General features: G+C 51.9%; 2 protein-coding genes across 6 annotated transcripts in view; one reads left to right on the top strand and one right to left on the bottom strand.

Moving 5' to 3' along the window:
* The window catches only part of Sptb (spectrin beta, erythrocytic), a 119,258-nt gene extending 108,084 nt beyond the window's left edge, over positions 1-11,174 (top strand). For both annotated transcript variants that reach the window (XM_051196013.1, XM_051196014.1), the window contains exons 33-36: positions 6,666-6,925; positions 9,727-9,900; positions 10,176-10,218; positions 10,383-11,174. In XM_051196013.1, coding sequence (XP_051051970.1) covers positions 6,666-6,925; positions 9,727-9,900; positions 10,176-10,218; positions 10,383-10,550 — 645 coding nt within the window. In that variant the 3' untranslated portion in view covers positions 10,551-11,174. The remainder of the gene's footprint in view (positions 1-6,665; positions 6,926-9,726; positions 9,901-10,175; positions 10,219-10,382) is intronic.
* Positions 11,175-14,629: 3,455 nt separating this feature from the next.
* Plekhg3 (pleckstrin homology and RhoGEF domain containing G3) overlaps positions 14,630-26,504 on the bottom strand; it is a 41,784-nt gene continuing 29,909 nt past the window's right edge. For 2 of the 4 annotated variants that reach the window (XM_051196016.1, XM_051196015.1), the window contains exons 11-19: positions 26,294-26,327; positions 25,859-25,957; positions 22,288-22,377; positions 21,822-21,860; positions 21,355-21,374; positions 20,588-20,929; positions 19,986-20,099; positions 16,423-17,842; positions 14,630-15,993 (exon numbers count right to left, since the gene is read on the bottom strand). In XM_051196016.1, coding sequence (XP_051051973.1) covers positions 15,254-15,993; positions 16,423-17,842; positions 19,986-20,099; positions 20,588-20,929; positions 21,355-21,374; positions 21,822-21,860; positions 22,288-22,377; positions 25,859-25,957; positions 26,294-26,327 — 2,898 coding nt within the window. In that variant the 3' untranslated portion in view covers positions 14,630-15,253. The remainder of the gene's footprint in view (positions 15,994-16,422; positions 17,843-19,985; positions 20,100-20,587; positions 20,930-21,354; positions 21,375-21,821; positions 21,861-22,287; positions 22,378-25,858; positions 25,958-26,293; positions 26,328-26,504) is intronic. The other 2 variants (XM_051196017.1, XM_051196018.1) reach the window with 2 other exon arrangements.

Below are 26,504 nucleotides of genomic sequence, written 5' to 3'. Positions count from 1 at the left end.
CAAATCCTGTTTGTTCCAAATGGGCAGTCTCAGCCTGGAACAAACGTCAGCTTTGCCCCAAACTTGGGCGTGTTTCTGTCTCTCCAGGATGCCTGAGTCTGCGTGGCAAGGGCGTCTCTGCCTGCAGTCTGGAACTGTGCCCTGGCTCGCTGGAGAAACCTGCTCCCCTGCACATTCACCCACAGCTGGGTGTGCCCAGCTTTCCCTTTGCTATGCCAGATGCCAATGCCTGGCCCCTCTCCCCCCGAATTCCCTTTATCTAGCTATGTGTCCCAGTGTCCCAGACAGTGACAGACTCAGAATGAGACTCAGTTAACATTTGGTAGTGCCTTAGGAGTTGGTAGGAAACTGGCTACTCGGATGCTAGTGCCTTAGTTATTGCTGAGGTCCACGTCGCTAGGAAGTCTAGCAGCCACCGGCTTCTCTAATATTAACACAGGTGACAGGCCTGGTGAAAAATCACCCCTGAAGAAGCCTCACTCTCCTCTGGTGGCAATGGACCAGGTCTCCTCCTCCCGTGTCCCATAGGAGCCTGCAAACAGCCTTCACACTTCCTTTTGCTTTGTCCAGTGATCTGTACCATATTCCCTCCACCTTGCCTGAGCTTCCCAGTGGTTAGTGCAGACAGCTGGCCCCAGGACTATAGTATTGAGCCACTTCTGAGCCCTCAGTATCTCCTGGCCTGCCATCCATGGGGTTGCTTGCTAACTGCCCCAGCTGGCCTTTTCTTACACTTCCCGTTCGCACAGCCCCTCCTTTCTCCTGTGGGATGGGTAGCCATCTCTGTCTATCCCAAGTTTCCATCTCTTTGGCTGCTTTCAACTCAGCAAGCTGATTCTTTTTCTCCTCTTGCAAACAGCTATCTTCAAACAGCCTTTACAAACCGTCTAGACAACCCTTCTCCCCCAGAGCCTAGGAGCCAAGACATCAGACACTGAGGAGAGTAAATACCCTGTTTAAGTGGCTCCATTCACCCTCCACCACCTGGTACTGTTTTGTTGCCTAAGGAATTTAGTGGGGTATCCTATGTAGCACAAACCCTGTTTCCAGCTCCTGCTAGTGTAGCCTGAATGTGGTAACACCACCTTAACAAATTGGCCACATATAAGCTGGGCACGTCTCACTTAGACTAGGAACCCCATCGGGTGGTATTTTCTTCAGGAGTCATAATACTACACACACACACACACACACACAGAGAGAGAGAGAGAGAGAGAGAGAGAGAGAGATAGAGAGAGTATTGTACACATGTAAACAAATCTGGACTGAGTAGAGAGCATTGTGTTCGGAGCCAGGCAGACCTGTACCTTCCACCTTCCACTGTTAAGATATGTGGCTGTGGGGAGGGTTCCCCTGAACTCTTGGCTCTCCCCATCTGTAAGACAGAGGCTGTGAAACTTGCAAAAGAGGGGGCACGTGGAAAAGCTGGCACTTAGCACGTGGTCATTCAGGTCCCATCACCCTGTCCCCAGCCCTTTATCTTTTAGAAGAACTGTCCCTTGTATGGACTGTAACCTTACCAAGGCCTTAGACACCAACCAGACTGGAGACCTCTACCCTTGAGATGCCATCTACATATGTTCCAGTTGTGGAATTTACATTACACCACACTGCTAATGTCGAGCAATCTCTTCCGAGGCTCATCCTCCCACTCTGGTTCTCACCAACATTAACTTTAGAGAGGAAACGCTGTCAGTAGGGGCTTCTTTGCATCTTAATTCACTGAGCATCTTCAGAACTTTGGGAAGACTCTGATCCTGAACCAGGATAATTTGGCCCAGAGGTAATGGCTGTGTGCAGTCCCCACATGCCGCCTGCTGGCTGACCCTGGAAATGCATCTTCAAGTCAGTCCCCAGAAAAACTTAACCTGTTCTTCACTTTCCCACTTCTGTGGGGGAAGATCCCACTCCTTTGTCTACTTCCTGACCCAACCAGGCTTCCCAGCAAGGCAGTGATGCTTAAAAAGCCAAGTTTGTGTGACTTGCTTGACTTTGCAAAGCTCTGTCAAGATTCCAAGACTCAGGTGGCTTTTTCCCTGGCATCAGGAGCCTGGGGCCTCTCCTTGTTTGGCTGCAATCCCGTAAGGCCCTACAAGGCTCTTCTGGGTGTCTTTTCTTCACATAATGCCTTCCTTTGACATGATCCCAGGGAGTGATTCGCTGATCTTCAGCATCATCGAACCGAACCAGCCTCCACTGCAGATGGTACCTCCTCATATTGCAGTCCTACTCTTCGTGCTTGCCCCCACTAGGATCTAGACACTTTTCACCACCTCCAAGTCCGACACCCAGAATTTCTTCCAGGAAGCTCGAGCATTCTCCTTTAGACTGTCTCCCACGCCTCTGGGTGATATCCTATGATGGACACCCCTCAGTGATGCAGAAGCTGAGTTTTCCTGATAATCAAGGCCTGCTGGCTGATTCAGGGAGGTCACTGGAGGCTCTGCTAGCTTCCTCTATCCGTGCCTATGCAGAACCTGCCAGTCCTTAACATGTGCACCTCTGCTGGATGCAAAGCAACTCCAAGCCATACCCAGCATCTCCTCCAGACACTTTCTACCAGTTCCTCTGCCTGAGGGCACAGTAGTTCTCTCCCCTAGTCCGCTGCATGCTTGGAGGGAGAACAAGAGAAACGCCACCTCTTCCTGTCTCTTTCCTAGTTTATTTACCTTGGGACCTGGGCAAGATTGGTCCTTCTGTCCCAGCCATCTGACAACCTGACCTCTGGTCCCACTGTTGGATGGGGTCATCATCCAGCTGTTCTCTGGGAAATCCTTGATGTATCCTCCAGCCTAAAAAGGGACAGTGACTCGTTCAGGGATACTGCACGCCTCCAATTCATTCATGGCAGGTTTGGCGATATGCCTGGGCAGCCCAGGGAATGGGTGGGTCTCTGGCCAAGCCACTTGGCTCCTTTGGTTCCCTGACCCTCCAGCATGCCTAGACCTAGCCCAAGGTCCTATGATGCCTATGTTACAAATGTGCAAGGCCTTTTATCAGGCAGAGAAGCAATGTTGTGGACCATTGCCCTGACTCCATTAACTGTTTGGGCCCAGATATTCCCTGGACTATCTAGAACCCAGTTTCTGGTCTCTGGCAGGACTGGTTGACTCAGTCATTCCCCAAGACCTCAGCCCCCAAAGGTTTTAAGACTGTCCTCTAGCTTCCCATGGGGGTTCCATCTGTCCCTGCCACCTCCAGCTTTCCTAATAAGGGCTTCATTGGGGACTCTACCTACATTCCCCTCCTCCTTGGGGCACAGCTGCAAGTAAAAGGCCCCAGGGGAATTCCTAATCTCTTATGAATTCCAAAGTAAAGACTTCTACAGCCATGCTCCGTGCTTCAGGCACACCACATGCAGAGCTGGTCGGAACCCCAGGAGTAGATTTCTAAGCACTGACTTTCCTTCTGACCATGGAGATAAAGGCTAGGTAAACTGACCCTCTGAGTCTTCGCCAAGTTGTGAGATCTTTGTAAAACTCCTAGCGTGAATTCCCAGACCCTCCACCAAGGAACATTGCTGACCTCAGCCCTGTCTACTGACTTCTGCCTTTGCCTTCAAAGGAGGAACCTTCTCCTCATCTTCATCTCTAAGCTCTGTGAGCTTGGGGTGAATCTGAGCTGCCCTGAAGGGCTTTACCTGTTTACCAGTGCCCCTCTCTGTTCCTGCCTAGAGCCATGGACTATTCCAACTGAAAACATTAGAGGATGTAGTGGGTAAGACCTTGCCTGCCAGCATGCAGCTAAGATTGAGGAGTCAGCTGGGGCATCTTGAAAACCCCATACTTGAGGCAAAGGAGTATTTGAGATGGTCTCTCATTGGCCACTCAGGCACTGGCCACAACATCTCAGTGGAGCCGGGAGGGGTTAAGATCATAGCAGCCAACATTTGCAGATACTCTTACTCTGAAGATCTTCAAGTTACCCATAAAGTGCCACCCTACAAACAGACAGTATCAGGGAGGCTTAGTGATTTGCTGGCTCCTCTCCTGACCCTTACATGGATTCCCAGGGACAGACTCTATCTGACCCAGCAGTAGACTTTGGGCACTAGAAAGGGTGTGGGTATACAGTGGGGCATGGGCTTCCCTGGGAGCTGAAGAGAAGGAAGGTCCCCAGAGCCTTCCCACTCTCTGTACCCTCTCCCGCATGCGCCTTCCTCCCAGCCCGCCTTCTTCCACAGTGCATCTCCTGGGTCCAGGAGGGATCTGAGGACTTCCAGAGCCAAAGCCCTCCACCCCACCCTTATTTTTGGTTCCTCCCTCTCAGGTCTTGTCCTTTGTGTGGAGTTGGAGGCAGGATGCACTCTAATCCACTCCGAAAGCAAAACTAGAGAAGAAATCTTTGCATATACTGGAAACCCCCGTGTTTCAAAGCTAACTTGTAACCCAGCCAAGTATGTTCAGAACACCCCGCTCCAGTCTTGGCCAGTCTCTGCCCAGGATGCAGCAGGAGGAAGTCAGGCCTAGCTGAATCTACCTTGATTTTCAAAGGCTAGTTTCTGAAAGATGGGAAAGGGGTGACATTAAAAGCATAGGAAGCGAATGCAGGAGGGCAGAGGCTGGGAGAGGGCCAGCCGAAGGCAGCTTGTGACGGGCTGGTGGCTTCCATCCCTGCACCTGTGTGGCATCTGCTCCCAGACATCCAGCCCCTCCTGGGTTATCTCTAAGAGAGCCCAGACAAGGAAGTGAGAGGTACTGGCTCACACTTTCACCCTCTAGACAAAGTCCCCTCTCCGGAGGGTAAGAAAGTCCCACTAGGCTTGAGTCTGGGCCTGAGAGGTAGGCCTTTCTGTGTTGGTGATTGCCTCCGGAACTTTATGTCCAAGGCAGAAGGCAGGCTACACTGGGGCCACAGGACTCCACACTGAAGCTTCAGGTTCCATCCCTGCCACTCCTGCTCTCTCTGCTCGCTTGAAAGTAACAGCACAGGCATTGCGGGGGGGGGGGGGGGGGAGCTTCGGAGCCTTGGGGCCATTGCTGGCTCATGCCACATGCTCTGAGATATAAATTCTTCAGCACACATAGAGAATAGTGGCCTGGCCACAAGCCTCAAGGAATTCTAACAAAGGAAAGGAAATGGAATAAAATGCAGGCTGCCCGGTCTGCAGTATATCCTCCTGATTACTTTGCGTGCCCATTAGCTACACGACATCCCAAAAGTCTTTAACCTGAGCACCGTTTTCCTCATTATATATAAAAATGTTTGGTCAGTGGTTTCCCAATGCTTCCAGCCGGGTTTCCCTTTCTTTGAATGAAATCTTATCAGACCCCTACTTAATAGGGAGGGCGCGCGCGCGCTCTCACACACACACACACACACACACACACACACACACAGCCTCTCCTGTCCTCTCCCCACTACCTTTGAACTTCCCCCACTTGGCATTCCACAGCGCCACCCCAGGCAAAGCCCAGGCATTGCAGCTGTTAAAATTACCCAGTTTTAGCTTAAAACTTCAGCCTCATGTCCACTGTGGTACCTGTGGCCTCCCTCCACCTTCGGCTTCAGGATAGGGAAAGGCTAAGCTCCCAATGAAAAGAACATGGCCCGTTCTTTTCTAACTCCTCCCTGCTCCTCTCCAATGTTCTTCTGAACCTGCAGTCAGTTGCTAGTGTAGGAAGGACAAGAACAGAGCAGACTCCAGAGCGGTCGCTTTACTGCCTGGGTAACTCTGGTCCTCTAGGTCATCGTGTCCATGGCCTTAACTCCTCAGATTTCCAAAATGCCTGCTGGGGACACTGTCCCACAGTCAGCCACAGGGATGATGCACTAGCCCCATGGCCCAAGTGAAACTCCCTTCTTTGGGATCCATTTAGAAGGCCTTTCTATTGGTCTTGCCTCACTTGGCAATGGAAGGCTAGCTGCTGCCGCCTTAAGGACAAGGGCAGGTCAGCGAGGCCTTGTATGAGATGCCCAGCTAGGAAACAGGATGTCCCTTCTCTTTTCCATCGGCCCCTGATTCCCACAGCAAGAGGCTGCTTCCTTTCCTTGGCTTGGTCTGCAGGGACCCCACACACAGAGGTAAACATCACATCACTTCCACAAGACAAGCAGCCAGTGACAGCTAGGGGCTCCTGCCCTATCTAACAAGTTCCCACCAGGTGATAGGAGAGGGCTTGCCAGAGTCAAAAGAGACTCCATTTGTTTTATAATAGGGTGAGGGGATTACTTCTCAGCTGTTGGGCTAAGATCCAGAGTAGTACAAGGTGAGGGAGACTTAGGGCCTTGGTTACAAAGTAAAGGTTTTGGAAGAGTTCCCTCAACACTCTCATCCAGGTGGCTTGTAATGTCTGCACAGCAGCCCTTTCTGCAGACCAAATATTTCCACAGCCCTACAGTGTCTTGAGGTTGGAACTATCTGGAGGAAGCAGGGTTAGGGCATGGAGCAGGCCTTAGAGAGCTTGGCCATAGCCCTGAAAACCAGTCAGACCCCTCTGCCTCCTCTAACAACCCTCTTGTCAATTACGATGGAGATGGGGTTGCTCCGCTGTGAGGCTAGGGGAATTGGAGCCAGAGACCAGGGAAATGAGTAGGAACCCGCCACCAAGTGTTCTAGGAGAGTCAGAATGGGCCCAGCAGCTTGTGGCAGAAGAGCAGTAGGCTCAGGTAGAAAGTGCCTGGACCCTCATGAAGACGTGCTCCTCTCTTGTGCCCCTGCGCAGAGGGAAGAAAGAGGGACATGGCCTGAGAACCTGCAGCCACCACCCCTGCCAGGACACCACAAGGAGGAGCAGGAGAAATCCGTTGGGGATGAAAGGCCTGCCACAGAGCCCCTCTTTAAGGTCCTGGACACGCCCCTGAGTGAGGGTGATGAGCCCACGACGCTGCCAGCCCAGCGGGACCTCGGGCACACTGTGCAGATGGAGGGGTACCTGGGCAGAAAGCACGACCTAGAGGGGCCCAACAAGAAGGCCTCTAACAGGTGTGTTGGGGAAGGCCACTGGGGAGACCGAGCAACTCCAGGGTCACTCCACCAGCAGAGCTCTGGTGACATTGGTGTACGCTGGGGAGAGCAGCCCTGAGCCTTTGACTGCCCCTGTGCATTGCTTGGCACCATAGGAAATGGCTACCTTGATTTTTGTTCTGAGTACAAATACTGTGACTTCATCAAAGACCATCCGAATCCCGTTAGGTTCCCCATTTGTAAAATGGAAAGGGGATGGATGGTGACAACAGCAGGCCTTTTTACACTGGATGCTGTGCCTGGTACAGAGTATGCCCATGGTGAGCGCTGGCCGGTTATCACAGGGGTGGGCCACAGGAAGTCTTGGTGCTGACAATATGGTCTTGACAAGCCTCTCTTGTACCCATCTGGAGTTCACTTTCCTTGCTGCAATATGGGAGATGATTAGGGGACATGAAAGACCTGGATGCCTGCTGCGGGTCCCTCCAGTGCTATTACAAAGGTGGCATCCTTTTATGACACAGAGCCAGCCATGTTCTGCTTCTGCCTGGGGTCCCTGGGGCCTTGTCCTCTTTAGCAGCATTACAGGGTCTGAGCTAGCACCCTGTGGCAGAAGGCTCAGGTGGAGAGTACCAGAGACAAGGAAACAGCCAGCACCCGGAGGTAGAAGCCAGTGTTTTCTCCAGAGCCCCAAGGGACTCAACAAAGCTATTTCAATATAAAAAGGGAACAGAAGGCCCTGAAGAGATTCAGCTGTGTGGAGTCCATGGGAAAGGGGAAACTAACACTTATCAGGTGCCTCCTATATGCTTGGCATTCTAATAGGACTGGTCAGATCTTTACCTCTGCTGTTTCCATTTTCCAGATGGGGAAATAGTGCCCCAGAGAGGTTAAGTATCTGCTGGACTGTGGCTTCTTAGCCGCGGCCTTACTGCAGGCGGAAGGTCCTTGAACTCAGTCAGAGAACAGGGCTTGGTAAAATGGGCTCTGCAGCCACTTCATCCGAGTCGAGTTTTCTCTCCTTCACTCTGTGCCCTCTTTGCTCCCCACCTGCCCTCAAAAGACAGACAGACATGGGGAGGAGGATCAGACACAGGAGAAGCTGAGCGCGTCTCCCTGGTCTGTACCATGAAACTGCAGCAGCATGCTCCATTCAGCAGAGGAGCTCGGGCAAGCCTGTCATGAGCTCAGGAGCTCCAAACACAAGCATGGAGATGAGCCCAGACTTGCAGAAATATGGTGTTTGAGGGTTTTGGGTTTTTGGGGTTTTTTTTGTTGTTGTTGTTGGGGTTTTTTTATCCCCCCCCCCTTTTTTTTTCTTTTCTTAAATGATAGGACGGAATCATGTGTGCCTGTAACTATCAAACTCAAGGACAGTCTAGAACATACTTGAGATCCTGGCTCAAAACACAAGCACAAACAACAGAAAAGGGCTAAGGCATTATACTGAGTACACCGTGTGAGTGTGTGTGTGTGTGTGTGTAATCAAAACAAAAAGCCTTGTTTAATTCTGCTCACTGATATATCAAATATGCAAAGAATAAAGGAATGGTTTAAAATTCTGCTTCAAGAAATGATCACAATCATAGCATTTACCTAGTATGTGGGTTGAGTCCCCAGCACTGTAAAATTTAAATAACTAAACTGTGACTAGGGATGTAACTCTTAAGTGAAGCATTTGTTTAGCATGTTCAAGGCCCTGAGTTCTAATCCAGCATCAAAAAAGGGGGAGGGACCTTGGAGAGATGGCTAGCAGTTAAGAACTCAAGATTATTTCCTAGTGCCTGCCTCACAACCACCAGTAACTCCACTTCAGGGGATCTGATGCCCTCTTCTGGCCTCCAAGGACACCTGCACCCATGAACACACACCGCACTCAGTCACAAAAGTGGCACTTGCCTTTAAGGCAAAAGCAGTGTGTATCTTTGTGGGTTCAAGGCAAGCCTGGTCCACATAATGAGTTCCAGGCCAACCAGGACTACAGGGTGAGATCCTATCTCAAAAAAAGGAAACATTTAAAAAAAAAAAAAAAAAGAACACCAAACAAACTAGAATTACTAGCATAAAAAAAAAAAAAAAAGAAAAAGAAAAAGAAAGAAAGAAATGTGCATATGTGCATATGAATGTTCAGGACTGAGAGTAGAGCTATATATAGCTCAATGGTAGAGCACTTGCTAGCATTTGCCTGCGGCCCTGGGTTCAACCCCCAGTACCACCAAAAAGGAAAGCAATCGCCCCTCGTGATAAAGGAACATTTTCAGTAAATATAGGTTCTTAGGCTTAAAAAAAAAGAAAAAGAAATATTTATCACATTGCTATTAAATTTTAGATAAGTGTTTCACTATTATAAGATCCAACAATAATAGGATACCATATAGCTATGCAGTTATTTTTAAATAATAGTGAGATTATGAAGAAATGCCCATGGCATAGTGTTACGCTTAAAAGCCAAATATAAAATTGGATATGGAAGGCTGGGCATGTAGCTCAGTGATAGATGTTCGGACCTGGGCTCGATTCCCAGCAGAGAGAGAGAGAGAGAGAGCAATATATGGTATAATCTAATTTTAGTTATCTCAGTGAGATGAAAATGTGAACAGAACAAACACTAGGACACACAATATGTGAACAATAGTTACCTTCTGGTAGTGAAATGACATGCAGATGGTTTTTAATTTCCCCTCATTTTTAAACAACAGAATGTTCTTTATCCAGCCCCCCCCCACATGGTGCAATGCAAACTAGCTGCAAAGCTGTAGGAGCTGGTGTGAGCCAGTGCATCAGGACCACAGGTGACATGCCTGTCCATATTGTTGCAGGTCCTGGAACAACCTGTACTGCGTGCTCAGGAACAGCCAGCTGACCTTCTACAAGGATGCTAAAAACCTGGCCCTCGGGGTACCCTACCATGGAGAGGAGCCCCTCGCCCTGAGGCATGCCATCTGTGAGATCGCTGTCAACTATAAGAAGAGGAAGCATGTATTTAAGCTGAGGTGAGCTTTGCCGCCCAGCACCTCTGCCTCAGCCGTTCACCTTTTGAACCTCTGTTCTGATGGCTTGATGGAGCATTAATGGTCAAGTAGACCCACTGTAGCTCAGCCCCAAGTTGGTACTGTTCCTCCTGTTCCTCGGATATTTTCAACTAAAAGATTCATGGTCTAGAGGGACATGGATATCCTACACGGAGGCTGTAGGATAATGGCTAGCTCTATGCCCACGCAAAGACGTCCAGAGATAGTACACAACACAGAACCCTTTGTCTTCCTAGGTTAAGCAATGGCAGTGAGTGGCTCTTCCATGGCAAGGATGAGGTAAGTACAGGTGGCCTAACTCTGAGGAGGCTACCAATGGGGTGGGTGGAAACCTGACACTCATCTGTGTTTCCTCAGAACAGAGCAATGGGAAACACACCCATCCCTCCATGGCCCTAGGAGGGCTGTGCCCCTCTAGACTCCCTGATATTTCCACCCCACAGGAGGAGATGCTGTCGTGGCTACAGGGCATGAGCACTGCCATCAACGAGTCTCAGAGCATCCGTGTCAAGGCACAGAGCCTGCCTCTGCCTTCCCTTGCCGGTCCTGATGCCAGCCTCGGCAAGAAGGATAAGGAGAAGAGGTTTAGCTTCTTCCCCAAAAAGAAGTAGCAGCTGGGGGCCCCTGTGGGTGGGGCCAGTCAGGCAGCATTGCAGTGTGCATCAGGACATGCAAGGACCAGGAGCCCATGGCCTCGACCTCTGCAGTGGCCAGTCCTCCTCCTGCCTGCCACCCACTGCCTGCAGCCTGCCTGCTCAAGTTGCTGGGCCAGCCCCAGGGCCCACACTGCATTGCAATAACTGCCTTGCCTGCCTGGCCTTCCCAATGCCTGCCAACGGCCCTCCAAATCCCCCACCCCATGCGGCTGGCTGGGCTCCAGGGACAGGAGGTCCAGCTCCTTTGGGGCTAGAAACGGTTCTGGGTTCTGTAAGGCATATACTCTCCTCTTCCTGCCCCCAACAAGCTGGGAAGCCTGGTGGGGTTCCTCCAGCACTGCCCACTACCACAGCAACTGCCCTAGGGGTCACCGACCACTATCAGCCAGGAAAAGGAAAAGGGATATTAGCAATGGTTGCCCTGCCCCTTAGGGGGCAGAAGGGAGGGCCTTCAGAGCCCCAGCTCTGGGCAAGGGGGTGGTGGGGTACCAAGGGAACAATAAGGGGTTTCAAACTGAGTACTGCCAGCCTCCTCCCTGCTGGGCTCCCTCAGAAATGGGACTCTTTCCTCGGGGTCTCTTTTTTCCTTCTCACACCCCCAAGAGGCTTGGTAAGTCCTGAGTAATGAGCTTCCTGCTCTTCCTCCCGATGGCGCCCTCTGCTCCTCCTAGGCCAGGAGAGTATTAGGAGCAGAAGCCCTCATACCACTCATTTGGAGACCCTGGCTAGAGCCTTTTAGGGCTAAGGCCTCTGCCGCAGGGGGATGGACAGGTCCCAACACTGCTTAAAGCTCAGCGTCTGTACTGTGGCTTTTCCCCACTCCCAGCTGCAACCAAACCAGCAGTATGTGGCCAGGGTAAGCTGAGTATCCAGGTCCTGCAGGAAAGTATCTCAAAGCTAAATGCCCATGTGCTCCCCCCATCCCTGCAGCAGGCCAGTGGCTGGACACAGGGCTGTTTATTGCCTAGGGGTGACAAATGCAGGCGTGACACAATTAGCCCTGGAACACAGGGATCGATGTTGGGGTCATAGTCATAAAAAGGTGTGACCCATTTTGACTGGCTTTTGCAGGCCTAGTCTTAGATTCTGGGAATCACACGGTAAAGAGATCAAGCGTCTACCACCCCCTTTCCAAGCATAAAAAGGGGCTCTGCAGCCTATCCCTAGGGAGTGCTTTCCATGCCTATTAAGAACAGGACCCCTGGTCCTGGAGACCTTTCTCTGCTAGGCATCACATCGTGGCAGATGGAGTTAGGTGGAGTTGAGGCAACAGGCCTTTTCACCCAGGAGACCATCTGTGTCCCCAGGGCTCACAGCCAGTTTTTATTGCCTTCCCTGTGGGTAAGGCTCAATGGTAAGCATCCAGTTACTAGGCCTCCCCAGACTCCCTCGTTGTTGAGCAGGCAGATGTAATTCAGTTGCATGTTACCCCCAACATGTGAGTATGAATGCAACTCCAGTAGACGACAACCACTAAAGGGAAGACCTTGGCCATCGGGGCCTGACTTCCTCATCTCCACAGCATCTTTACTTGGCCTCAGTGTATAGGACCCTAGAGGCCCCTTCTTCTACGGGGAGCATAGTCAGCACCATGCTCTTTCTACAGCTGGAGAAACCAAAGCAGTAGACAGGGAAGCATCTGCACCCTGCTAATAAAAGCCACGGTGCACTGGACGGTATGTCTATCTCTGGGGAAGGACGCAAGTTCTTGCTGAAGCATTAGGTGGCAAGCAGTTCCCTCAGGCAGTTCCCCTGCTCTAGTCTTTGGGGGCGGGAGGGGGAGCAGAGACCAAGGGATGAGGGTTCACATTTCCCCTCTACATGTACCCATGTAGCACCTGAAGCGGGAAATTTCTGGTAATTCCACAAAGCCAAGAAAGAGAAGGCTCCAATGGAAGAGCTAGAACTTCACCCCCCCCCCCAAAGGATTACATGGATTAGTAAGCTGCACAATACCTACCACCACAAGCAGCCCTCCACAGCTCCCAGCCTGATCACACAGGCCCCAAGGCACGCATCTTACTGCATTGACTCTGCGGGTAGCCAGCTTTGGGGGAACTGCACTGCAGGGCTGGCTCTCCTGGTGCCCTGGTGAGGCTGACTTTCCTCCTGGTATTTTCTACTTTGTGGTCTTCCTTGACAGTACTCCCAAACTGGGTTAACACAGCTCCAGTCCACACCAGCATAACAAGCTTCCTCCCCAGGGCAGTTGGAGGAGGCTCTGTGGGCATGGTCAGGTAGTTCCCCTTTGTCCTGGGCCTAGGCAGACAGGCTGAGGAGGAACAGAGGGTCCTGGGATCCTCCCACCCCACCTCCACTGCCTCCACTAACAGAAGTCTGTGTAGGTGCCATTCCCTCCCCGACCCCACCTTCCTGTCTACTGGAGGGCAACAGGTCCCCTAGGCTGGTCCTGGATCTCCATCCTCCCTCAGCAAGAGGAGGCAGATTCAGAGGAGGAAGAGGCCAGCAGGCCACTTGGCTTGGTCCCTTGGACAAGCAAGCTCAGGGAGGACACAAGAGGAGGAGACTGCAGAGGAATACAACCCTGTTGGGCACAGATCATGCCGTCTGGGGCTGGCTGGGCCTTGTCCTCCACCCGCTCAAATGTACTTCCACAGAGGAGTCCCATTTACTAGTTTTTCTAATAAATCAATAATACTCTGTGTTTGTTTCTGTTTCTTATTTGACTAGCCTTGTGCTGCTTTGAAGTGGACTTCAGAGGGCAGGCACCATGGAAACAGAGGGACAGCTAGACTTTGGTTTGTTCCTGAGAGTATTATGGGGTGACTCTGTTGGTATCCATGGGCTTAGACACAGTCTGAGACCCCAAGGAAGCTCTAGATCAAAGTAGTTTCTAAGCAATCACTGTTCATGCTGTTAACTTCAGGGTGCAGGAGCCTGATCCCTAGTCTGTCCTGGGATCCACTTTCAGGGCTGTTTGGCCTGTGCGGGACTCAGGGCTGTCAGGTTTCAGAGGCCCCTCAGATAATTCTAATAGGTGCTGTAAAAGCAATTGTCCCTGTCCAAGGTTCCCAGGTACACCTAGTCAGTGGTTATGAGGATCATTAGAAAGCATTAACTACAACTGCCCAGGCTCCACGCCTGGATGTCATCATTGAGTGTGAGAAACTGACTCATCCAGCCTTCGATCTGTAGATGAGGAAAGAACAGAGTTGGGTGACCCAGCTAGCTGACAGCAAGCCTGAGACAACACCACTGAGTCACCCATCTAGTGCTTTTATGGCTGCTACCAGGTGTTATATCCTGGGCTTGGCCTGCTCAGAACCAGTAGCTGGCTTCTCAGTAACTGTGAAAGTGGTCACCGAAGACTCAGAGCAATGAATAGGACATGGGCGAATGCCCTGGGACTACCACTGGGACTTGATGAACCCATGTTCAGATTCAATCCATCCTCCCAGGTTGGAAGATCCTCAGATCTTCATTCTGCAGGCTTGCAGACATACTCGAGAGACTGCGCTATTAATCACCAGGGCCCTACAGTCCCTTCCTTTCCGGCCTCAGACAAAACAAACCAAAGTAAGGCTGGCCTTCCATGGAGAAAAGAGCTCACCCAGAAATGGGGCATTCCTGGCCCTCTGCGGCCAGACACTTCTGTGGATGCTGTGGAAACAGGGTGCACCCTAACAGAATGCATGTGTACTCTTACAACACTGCAAACCACTGCAGCACAGTGCTAACCCTCAGACTTGGGATCCCTGCTCCTTCCTGGGTGCTGGAGAGGGAGAAATGAGTAAAAGGCATTGGGCACTAGAAACTCCTGCTTATCTGAGGTGTTCCGCTTGCCTCTGGCAGCTCCAACGCTTATAGTACAACTTTGTCCTTGGGAGAAGAGCTAAAGGCTCCCATGTGAGATTCCCACCCCAGACAGGACAGAGCAGGGCAGAAGCAGACGTAGCAGAGAACAGAGTTCCCACCTCACACTCTGTACCCCAGACATGCGTGAGCATCTCATGTCCCTTGACCCATGAATAATCCTCCCCACAGTGAACCCCGGGAAGGAGACCACACACAGGTTGGTTGGATGGTCAGCAGTGGTTATTGCACCATTGACAAATAATGAAATGTGTGTACATCAGCAACAACCACAGGGCCAGCAAGACAACCTTCGAGAGTACCTGAACTAAGTCTGTTACATTCTTTACAGGACTTGTGCACACACGCTCATACACATACATACATACATACATGCATACATACATACATACTCACAAAACCCACAGGATTGAAAGCAATAAATTACTGGCCTCATTCCTGCCTAGGTCCTAAGAAAAGGCAGGTAAAGAGCAAAGCCTGCCCCGGCTGCTTCCTAGATCTTCCCTTGGGCCTTCAGCCAGGCAGTGGCCGGCCAGTGAGAGAAGCCAGGGCAGTGCTTGCTCTCCTTGGGCAGAGTAAGTTTAAATAAAATATTTGGCTTCTTATCAGAGGGGTATTTACAAGGTAAGTGGCTCATCTGGGCCAAGGAAAGTTATCCTAGGACCTCCCTGGGGAGGTGAGGGTGTTCCAGCACAGGTAGCAGGTACGTCCACACAAGTGCCCTAAACCACTCGTCCAGAAGAATGGAGGAACAGGCTTAGTGAGCCAGGCCTGGCAGAAGCACACCAGTCCACGAGGTGGCTGTTCTCGCCTTCAGGAGTCAGTCAACCCACAGAGTTCAAGGCCTGGAATTTCTCCCTCAGGTTTCTCACTCTACCCTGCTTGTTTGTGTCTGCTGGGTCCCTGGGACCCCCTCCTTCCTTGGGCTGGTACTCTGCACACTCCTGGAAACCCTGGCCTTGTTCCTGCAAAACCACTGGTAAACTTCGCTCCTTCCCGCCGCCCTCCTCCAGCCCCATGGTGGAGCTACGATGGGGCCCCTTCTCCATGACAATCACTCGCTGGTTGTTCTCCAGGGTAAGGTCTGCAGTGATATACAGGGAGTCACCTCCATTCAGGCTGCTTTGGGAAGGAGGGTCAGGAGGTGGTGGGTGGGAGGCCTCCCCACCTCCCTGGGGCCTCTTCGTGTTCATGCTGCAGCAGCGGCCCACCTTGCCAGACACAGGAGGCTCTACTATGTTCTCAGGCAAGGATCGGCTCCGGTTGACCAGCAGGCCACGTGGCCAGTTGCTCTCGGCTTGGGCAGCCTTGTCGTGGGATGTGTACTTGGAGCAGAGCTCTCGGACATCAGGCCAGTTGAAGGTCTCCGTGTCGAAGGGGCTGAGGGGGCTCCGAGCGGAGGGACGAGAACCGGGGGAGGAGGCGGTTCTTGGGCTGAGTGCGGAAGGGCTGAGGGAGAAGCGGCGTGGGGAGGTGTCCGCAGCAGAGGAAGATTTGGAGGTGCCATGCTCCTGAGCCATTAGCTGCTCACAGCTGAGGAGGGACAGTGCAGGCTTCCTCCTGGCTGGGGGGAGAGAGAGAGTGCAAGCCACATGAACCACTGTGAAGGAAGATGGAACCAGGGAGAGATGGGAACCATCTTCAGCTGCATGGGGGGACCAGAGCATACAGGAAAAAAATCCCATTTTACCCCTCTGCTCTCACCTCAGTAAGGAATGAGTCCCTGGCAATTTCTCCTAGCTCTCTCTGCTCAACTGGAAGTGCTGGGGAGGAGGAGGGGAAGGTAGAGGGAGAGGGGAAGGGGGAAGAGGCAGGCTGAGGCTTTGATCATGGTACAGGATGGGCCTCAGAGTGCAAAACAGGTTGCCAAAGCTCACACGGTACCTTGGGTCCAGCCCTCTGGTGGCAAGGCCTCTTTAGAGGTTATCTCCCCCACCCCAAGCACTGATTCTGACTGGTTTTTCTACCCTTAGGCATCCTATCCCCATCATACCTTTGTCCCCTGACAGCTCTCCAGCTTCCTCCTCTGACAGGCCAGAGATGGTGGGGATCTGCTCATCTTGGTCAGCAGTTGCTTTATCCCACTGCAGCGGTGGCCTAGCTGCCTTGATGTTCTTAATCCGGAGGCTGTACTGGCGGGCCAGCTGGTAGACCTTGTTCTTGACGCGCTCGCTCATATGGCTGTCCATCACATGGGAGAGCTGCACAATCCGGGGATGCAGTGGGGTAACCAGCTCCCCCTGGACCCCGCTGCTCAACTCTTTCACCAACTCTTTCAGCTCCCTGGCCAGGCGGGCCGGGCTGGGCTGCTCAGTGGGAGAGGCGCTTTCCGGAGAGGCCACGGCAGACTCTTCAGTGATGGCCCCCAGCTCATGCTCCTCCAAGATGAACAGTGGCTCTTGTAGCTCAAAGCCATTGGCCTGGCTCTGGCCAGGCCCTGTCCGTGGACTTCTCTCTGAAGACTCCATTTCCTCCCACATCTTCACAATTTCTGAAGATGGGCGGAACTCAGCATCTGTGACAGGAGCTGGGTCCCCTGCGCCTGACTGGCTGGGCCCTGGGAGGTCAAACAAGGCCCACGAGGCTGGCCGAGAACTCCCCTGCCTCTTGTACCCAACTGGAGCCACTGGCTCCGAATCTGGCTTGGGAAGGCTGTTGAACCTGGACACAGAGCTGCGTACCAACCCTTTAGGGATGTAGGAGAGGCTCTCCCGCCGACGGATGCTGAAGCCTGCGTCATGGTGCTCTGCATTTTCATAGTAGTTCCTAATTTTGTCCAGCAGCTGCCGGTCTCGGGTAGACAATGCTGATTCCTTTTTCTTGCAGGAAGGTCTGTCCGGTTCCGTGGGGCAGCCTGAGCCTGAGTTTGGAGATTCTGTCCCATTGACAGAAGGGCCATTGTCTGGGACCGTGTCTGCACTGATGACCACTTCTGGGGCGGGTGGGTTACTGAGAGCGTCCCCAGTGCTGCCCCATCGAGCTAGGCCCTTCTCACTGCCCTCCAGGCTGAGCACACTGCTGCTCCGGCTGATAAGCCGCGGTGTCCCGAGGCCACTGGACTTGCCATCCTCCATTGCCAGGCTGCTCCGCCGGGAGAAGCTACTGGCAAACCGTTCAGCTATGACACTGGCCTGGTCCAGCACTGAGGGTGGCAGAAGGCTCTCAGGCTCCTGAGTGGCTCCTTCCTCTTCCTCCTCCTCACTACTCAGGGCCTTAAGGTCCTCAGTGCCCTCGGGCTCCACAAAGTCCACCACATCAACTGGGCTGTCCACCCCCAGCAGCCCCTTGGGGACATGAAGCTGTGTTTCCAGAACTTCTGGAGATTCTGGGTCTGAAGGCATTTCCTCAGTGCTGGGAACTTCCAAGGCAGTAAAGGCCTCCTGATCGGCCCCAAGCTCAGGATCTGTCTCAACCTGGGATGCAACAGAGACCAGATTAGGGGCAGGGGTGGCGCTCCTCCATGAGGCTTGGGGGACAGCCTGCTCTCGGGCCAGGTAGAGGTTCTGCAGCTTAGGACAATCAGAATGAGCAGTACTCAAAAGAAGAACAACAGGCCCATTTATTTCTTTAGTTATCCTGTAGCTACATGATAGGCCCTTGTCCTCACACCCAAGGAAAACACTAGAAATGAAGAAGGGTGGTAGCATCTCTCAGTGGCAGCCTGCATGGGACTGCAGGTACAGTGTGGAGACATACAACACGGCCAGACACTGATCCAGTTTCCCAGGGGCCCCACATAGCCAAGAAGTATCTTAGGGATCCCACTGCCTGATGTCAGGGCAGCTTGGGATTCTAGGATTCAAACTCAGGCAGGCCTGAGCAATTATGAACAGATATCCCAACTTCCCCAAGGGACCAAAGATTCCCTGGGGCCAGACGGCAGCTCAAGTGTGTGCTAGATCACTGTCTGAGGTGAGCTCAATCCCCGACTCCACAGTGAAAAGACAGACCAGACTCCCAAGTTGTGTTCACTGACCTCCACACAGACACACCGGCACTCACTCTCTTCCTCGAACCGCTCTCCTCCCCCCCAACCTCCTCATTAAAACTAAAGGTGAGGGCAAGGAATTTTGTCTTCTGCCAGCCAACCTGCCTTAGCACCTGTGAGCCCAGTCTCACTGCATATGCCCAACAGATGGGCAAGGAGAAAGCGAACAGAACTCCCTCCTGACCACCTGGTCATTGGAACTGTAAGCTGCTGGCACAGGGAGAAGATCAGTACAGACACAAAAATTCAGAAGCACCAGACCCGACTCCATAATCTGCAGAGCCGCATGGCACCCATGATCTAGACCTGTGCTACCCACCACAGAAGTCACCAGCATCTGAGATGAAGCCAGCCCAAATCAAGTCCTGGTTGGGAGGGTAAGATACATCCAGATTTTGAAGGCTTTGTGTAAAACACAGAACGTATCAGTAATTTTACTTTGGCGCTGTCGGGCTACGTAAAATAAGACATCAAAATTAATTTCACTTTTACCCACTTTTCTTTTGAGACAGGTTCTCATAGAGCCCACTGTGGCCTCACACTGCTTTGTATCTTAGGCTGGCCTGCCCAGCTTCTTTTTCTTTCTTAACACGGTTACTAGAAAATGTAATGGGCTAGCGGCATAACAGAAACACGAATGACTAGATTCTAGACAATTTAAGTTACACATAGGGCTCACCACATTCTATTATTCCTAGACGGTAAAACTGTCATGCTCCGAGTCTTTAGCGGTAGCCCAGAAATGTCATGAAAGAACTTGCTGTCCACTGTGAGAGCATGAAGTAAGGTCTTTAGGAAGGACATCACAAGGACTCCATACTCATGCCTCATAAAAGGGGTAAAGGGAGTTTCCTTGCTGTGAGGACACAGCAAGTGTGTGACTGAGGCAGACAGGGAACGCTCATCAGACAGTGAGCCAGCTGACAGTGCCTTGATCTTGGACTTAGCAGCCTCAGTACTCTGAACAACACATTTCCGCTGTTTATCTGCACTTGGTCTACGGTACGTTGGTGCAGCAGCTTAAGTGGACAACTCTATTTCTATCTGGGGTTGTCTAGGTTTTCAGCTCTGTTCTAGCTGAGGCTCAACCCTTGGGTCTAGCTCACGACCTTGTCTCCTTTTAACTTGTGAGGAAGCAAAGGACTTAGGTCCACTGCCCCCTCTCATGCTGCCTGGAGTGCAGCCTGTCCTGCAGCCTCTCCAAGCCTCTTTTACTTCTGGAGCAGCTGCTGGGCACTGGAGGAAAAAGCAAGGGGTACCCAATGGATATGCATATTCTACCCTTTGCCCAGGTGGCCACAGGCACAACTTAGCATATTGTTCAGGGCATACCTTATGTCTGTTACAGGCAGTCTGTCTGAAGGGGCCCAGTGAAGGTCATCTTTGTTGAATTCAGAGGAACAGGCTGGCTGTTTGCCAAATCACACACCCCTAGGCTGGCCAGGCCTCTGGAAGGGGCAAGGGCCAGGAAGTGGAGAGTCCCTTTGCTCGAAACCTCTGCCTGTAGACCCGGAGCTCTGGACTCCAGGTCCCCTGAACCATCTCCCTCTCATCTGCTGGATGCTCACCTCCGGCAGGGAAGAAACAGACTCAAAGCTCATGCGTTTCTCTGCACTGGTTGGAGACCGGTCACTGGTCCTTCTGCAGCTTTTAGAGCCTTCAGATTCCCTGTGTCTCTTTCCCTGCAGCAAGCAGAAATCAGTTGACAATTGAGAACTGGTTCCCTTCTGCATTCCATTCCAACATGGACAGTGCCTCCCACACCCCCGCAGAGATACAGGAAGTACCTGAGAACCAGTCCTATGCCCAAGTCATTCCAAACAACTGAACTGCCAGGCCCGGGGCCACAGAAACCCTTGCAAAGTGTGCAGTTTGAGAAAAGCCCAGCCTGCCTTTCCCTTACAGATGCAGTGAGGTGACCTTCTCACTTAATGGATGCTGGCTTTCCCACCCCCCTGCCCTGTTAGTCCTGCCCAGTGGGTAGTATACCAGTGGGTACCCAGTCCTAGAACAGTGTGCATGCCAGGGGCTCACCAGGGCGTGACAGTAAGTGAGTTAAGAAGTGCTGACAGCTGGAGGGAAAGGAACAATGGGGTGGGGAGGACACAGGAAGGACATGCACATGCCAGGCAACATGCAAAGAAGAAGGGAGATCAAAGAGACACCTCACCATAGCACCCCGGGAGAAAAGTAAAGCGTTGGCTCGATAATGCCAGCAGTGGAGGGCAGCCAGCAGGGAGCTGGCAAAGTCTGCTACCTGCTCCGCCACTGCCAGACTCTCCTCCTCCTCCTCCTCTTCCTCCTCTGAGCCTGGGAGCTCTGGCCCAGGTTTCTTCTCACTGCCTTCATGCCCTGCCAGGGAGGCTGGGAAGGGCTGCTGCTGCTGTTCCTCCTCCGCCACCGCCTCCTCGTCTTCGAGCTCCTCCCTGGCAGCCCCCTCGGCCTCTGGCTGCAGGCCCTGTGCACGGGGTGGCTGCCCAAAGTCCAGGAGGGCTCCGGCACTGCCTGCATGCTGTTCAGAGCACAAGAGCGCCCTGTGACTTGCCTTGTGGGCAACCTCCCTCCTGTAGGTGGCTAGAAATGGCTACATATAAAAATCTACTCCTGCTGGGCAGTGATGGAGTACGCCTTTAATCTCAGTACTTGGGAAGCAGAGGCAGGCAGATCTCTGCGAGTTCAAGGCCAGCTGCCAGTTCTAGGGCCTCCTCTGGAGTGGGGCGTTTTGTGTGAGAAGGGCTGAGATCTAGGTGGGAATAAAGTCCCCAAAAAGCCTCTATATCCCAAGAGGGGAAAATCAGAGGATGCAGGCCGAGCAAGCACCACAGGGTGCTGCTGTAGGAAGACGATGTGAGAGGGTCCCTAGGGACTGATCTGGGCTTTGCCACCCACGCCCCCTCTTTCCGGCCCCTCTTCCCTGGCCTGAGCCCCTGCTCTCACCTTCATCCCTGCGGCTCTGGCTGCTGACACCACCACAGGGTTCAAGCGCATGGTGGGAGGAGCATGGAGGAGAACACCAGTTAGTGGGAGAAGGAGGCTCTTCTGAGAGACCAGGGTCCCTGGGGAAGCCTCCCAGGGGCCCCTACGCTCCTGAGCCCCACCCCTAGTCCTGGCTTTCAAAGGAATGGCTGCCAGATCAGGAGCTCAGCACATAGTAGTGCAAGCTGCTGGGCTCCCACTGCAGCAGAAGGAGGGAGGGGCACGGTGTGCGTGGGCAGGGGAGCAAAGGCAGGCGCGCGCTCTCCCTCTCTCCCTCTCTCTCTCCCTCCCCCTGCCCCAAACATCAGGGGTGAAGATCTGAAGTCATAGTCCCTCTTGCGTATCCTCCATAATCCCCAACCGGGTTGCTGCCTGCTTTCACCCGCCCACCCCACCTAGGGGTCCCTGGCCGCCCTTCTCACACTCACCTTTTTCATTCAGTTGCCTGAGCAGGTGTCTGGGTGGCTCTACAGAACACAAACCGGCAGTCAGCACAGGCCAAGAAGCAGCTGCACCTGACCTGGGTTGCAAGCTCACAGCACCGCCAGCCCATCACCACCAGCCCAAAGTCCACTCTAGCTGGCCCCCAGCCACCCCCTCAGGGAAGCTTCCTCCACAGTGTCACGGGAGGCCCCAGGTGGGGCCCCAGCCACTTCTACGCCTCTGCGACACACAGAGAACCGCTCGGTCCCTGGATTAGTATGCCAGGCAAGGCCTTGGTTATGGAGTCACCTGGAAGGTATGGGCCCCACGCCGCCCACTTCAGAACAACTAGGCACTAGCCACATTTCCATCTCAAGCCCCTCTATCTCTGCCACAGGCAGCACATCAGCACACAGCTATGCCCCACACCAAGCCCCTCATAGCGTGCAAGCCGGGAAGCAGGGGTCGCACCCGACTTTCTACGGCCCTTAAGGCCTGGCATCTCCAGTCCTTGCTGCCTGCTGGGAAGTGTTGCCCTGCTGAACAGGGTATAATCAGGCTCTGGAGACACAAAACACAACCATTAGCCTAAGGGTGTCATGACATTGTGCCCCAGCCTTTCTGGGGACAGACCTAAAACAGGAGGGGAAGGATGAGAGGACTCTGTCTCAAGAGACCTCTCTACAAAGCCCTCAGCCCACCCCCACCCTGTCTGGTAGAGATGTGACAGCTTAAGGCTGCCCCTGATTCTCTATCAACGTAAGAGTCTCAGTAGAGTCCGCAGAGGTCTTTAGGCTGACCCTTTCCCCCCCCGCAAGGGACCCACTGACAAAAACACAATAGGCCCATTCCTGATCTACAGCCATACAAGCAAACTCCTAATTGCTTTTCTAAAGGTAGGGGTCTCGTGTAGCTGGCCTCAGAATTGATATGCAGCGAAGGATAGCCCTGAACTTCTGACTCTCGCGTTGCCACCTTCTAAGTGCTAGGATCCCAAGAGTACATCACCACACCTGTTTTATATGGTGCTGAGGATGAATCCAGGGATTCACATATGATGGATAAGCCACATCACCCTCCTAACTGCATTTTTGTTGTTTTGTGTTTGTGTATGTATGGTCATTTATGTGTATACATGTGAAGGACCAGAGATCAGTCTCAGATTCTCCCTCAGTCACTCCCTACCTTATTTTTTTAGGTAGGGTCTCTCACTAAACCTAGAATTCACCAATCCGCTAGACTACTATCCAGAAAGCTCCGGAGAGCCTTTTGCCTCTCACTCCCCAACAATGGAACCAGAGGTACACACAACTGTGTCTGACTTTTAATGTGGGCACCAGGGATCCAATTCAGGTCCTCATTCGTATGTGGCAAGTATATCAACTAAGCTATCTCCCCAAACACCCTCAGTTGATTTTAGTGAGAAAGAGAGCTCATCGGGCTAGGCTGAGCCAGATGGTCCAAATTTGATCCCCAGAACATGAAGGAAGTAAAGAACTGACTCCCAAAAGCTGTCCTCTGACCTCCCCACAAATGCCATCACATTTGAATACACACATTAGACACACGGAGACATACGTGTCGTAAAAATTAAAGCGAGATATAGAAACATTCTAGTCTTTCAGTTGAAAGTTTAGAAGAAGAACATTTAAGAGTTTCAGAGCCGCAACAGTTCTCACAAATCACAAGGGGGACTTGTCTGTCTGGCATAAGCTGTCTAGAGGAAGGAAAGAGTCAAAGTCCCTGAGGCCCAGCTGGAGACCTAGGCTGTAGCATGTGGTCTGAGTCCTTCTTCTCACACAATTCCTGCACATCCACCAACTGATCTCTACCACCCAAGAGGAAGAAGCCGCTACAGGGAATAAGCTGGAACAAGAGGATGAACATTCCTCAGCACCATGGGAGAGATGTCACGATGAACACCAACTCAAATGCAGGCCATCGCCTTGGCAACATACAGTGCCACTGCCACCACCACCACACTTGGCAGCTCGCACACCATCACTGGCATTGAAGCATGAGCTCCAGGAAAGGGAAAAAGTGCAACCGTGGTCAGCATCCTCTTCTAGGGAGTTCCAGGAGATGAGGCATGTCTCAGGAAAATTAACTCTCTTAGTATTCATTCATAGGCTAAAATCTCAGCCACATGAAAACTTCAGCTGTGTTCATTTGCTCATTTCCTGACCAGCCTGGACGGCTGAAGTCTTAGGTTGAAGAGACAATGGTTTTATTGAGCTGTAATTCACACACCAGACACATCACCTGTGTATACACTTCAACAACTTTAAGTACATTCACATAACTGTACCTCAGAGCTCTCTCTCTCTCTCTCTCTCTCTCTCTCTCTCTCTCTCTCTCTCTCTCTCTGTGTGTGTGTGTGTGTGTGTGTGTTGTGCGCATGGGCTGGGATGCTTTTCTGGTTTGGGAAACACTTGTCTGTTGTGGTGACTTGAACCTAGGGCATCGGCATGCTAGTAGCCAAGTGCCCTGCCACTGAGCTATATCCCTGTCCCTTAGAGCTAAAGTTCTGATGCTGATATGACAGTATTAATATCACCATGACTATCCTTGTTAGCATTAACTGTCAACTTGCCACAGCCTAGAATCACTTGAAAGTCTCAAATGAGTAACTGCCTTTATCAGGTTGGTCTGTAGGCATGTCTGTGAGGGATTTTCTTGATAGCTAACTGGTGCAGGAGGCCCCAGCCCACTGTCATTCCCTAGGCTGTATAAAGAAGCTACCTGAACATGAGCAAGTCAGCTAGCAAGCAGCATCCTTCATGGTTCCGACTGTAGGTCCTGGCTGTAGAGTGAGTTCCTTGGATACAGGTAATATGTGGAATAGCAAGCAGATCTGCCTTAAGTCCTGCCTTGATGTCCCTCAACGATGGACAATGACCTAGAAGTGTGAGCTGAGAGCTGAATGAATCCTTTCCTCTCCAAAGGATTCTGGGCAGAGTAGTCTATGACAGCACCAGAAAAGAAATTAGGACAACTGCCATTGCCGCCTGAATACTTCCATGTGCCAGGCTCTCCCAGTGCTGAGCCAAGGCAAGCTAAGAGGGGATGTTAAGAGAAAGAGAGACAATTATAGAAGGGGCGAAAAATACAGATGGCCAGAGACCAATAAAGCAATAACCTACTTTGAGACTTTTAACCATAAAATCTATATAACCAAACTAGGTAAGCCTAGAAAGGAGCCACCTGGAACAATACCAGACATTGAAAATATGAAAACTGTCCAGAGACCATCTGGCTCCACCTTCTAGAAGGTCAAAGTTCAGGTATCAATCACAAGTGTTCACGGACCCCACAGGTGTCAGTCAATCAAGACCCTTGTGAATCCAACGGAAACAACAGCCTCAATCTAAAGTCATTTGCTATAAGCTACTGTCATGTGGGCTCACTTCCAGGCTCTACCATAGAATCCAGGTCTGTCCCTGGGCCTCAGACTTATTGGTAAATCAGAGAAAAGTGTTAGCAAAAACAGGAAAACCAGCCACAGAAACATTCCCAACCCCTACACCATCACGGCAGAGCTAAGAATAAAAAAGCAAGGTTTTCTCTTTCTAAACAGACACTTCATTCTAAATAACTCCAAGAGCACATTAGCAAATCCTGTCATGGAAGAAAACCCGGGAGAGAAAAATGGAATAACCCAAAGTAAATATTTCCTGTCTGGATTTGGTGCCACTTGGTCTAAGCTATTTTTCCCCCACCCAGCTTCTGCTCTGTGACTCCAGAACTAGCCATGATGTCCAAGTGCTACTCCTGGCCAAGCAGCCACGCAAGGAGGTCTGGGTGGCTAAGAAGAGATGCCAAGTCCTGAATGAATAAGTATCCCCAGAACAGGTGGGCAGCCCCGGTGAACAGAGACCCAGGAAGTGTCTGGTGGTGGACAACATGGGCGCAAAGATGTCCACCGACCACCCTATCATCTTTCCCAGTTTTTTAAAGAAAGTAACACTCCACTATGTTACTTCAGATGACCTGGGCCACGATCCTATGAAGAAGGTTCTTGTCCGTAAAGCCCTTCTCTTACCAGACTGCCGGCGTCCTTGGCGTACATGGGTAGACACCTCGTCCTGAGAGGACCACGCCTTCTTCAGCCGCTCTGGACTACAGCGATACCTACTGGGATCTGTAACCAGGAGATAAACATCGGGTTGTTGGTTCCCCAGCGGTGTACCTAGATGCTGCCTGCTCAAGACCACACATCTTCCACCCACATCAGCCCCAGATGGTCCCGGATGCCTTAGGATGTCCCCCATCTTCCACATTCTTGCACTGAGAGTCCTGCCATGTAGTAGGAACACGTCACTAGTTACACAACTGGTCCCAGCCCTTGACAGAAAGAGTCTCCCATCCTTCCTTTCCTGTTCCTAGACAAAAGTCCCAAACAAGGTTTGCCCAAGATATTGCCTGACCTAACAGTGTACACAATTAGGGACAAAACAGGCAGAAAAGGGTGACTTACAATAGGAGTCCATTTCCAAGATGGCTTCCTTGGCCTAGAAGGGAAGGAGACCCACAGAGTAACTACCTGACTGAGCCTCACCTGCCCACCCGAGGGCTCATACAGCGTCATGCATGGCACGTATAGCTGTTGTACTAACACCTCTGTCCTCTGGAGCCAAGCTCCAGCACATTCTTGGGAGTTAGGCCAGGGGACATGCTTTCCCTGAAGC

This window comes from Phodopus roborovskii, unplaced genomic scaffold, assembly GCF_943737965.1.
Source record: "Phodopus roborovskii unplaced genomic scaffold, PHOROB, whole genome shotgun sequence".
NCBI classification, from domain to species: Eukaryota; Metazoa; Chordata; class Mammalia; order Rodentia; family Cricetidae; genus Phodopus; species Phodopus roborovskii.
The sequence above is the reverse complement of the archived record's forward strand: the minus strand, read 5'-3'. Positions and strand labels throughout refer to the sequence as shown.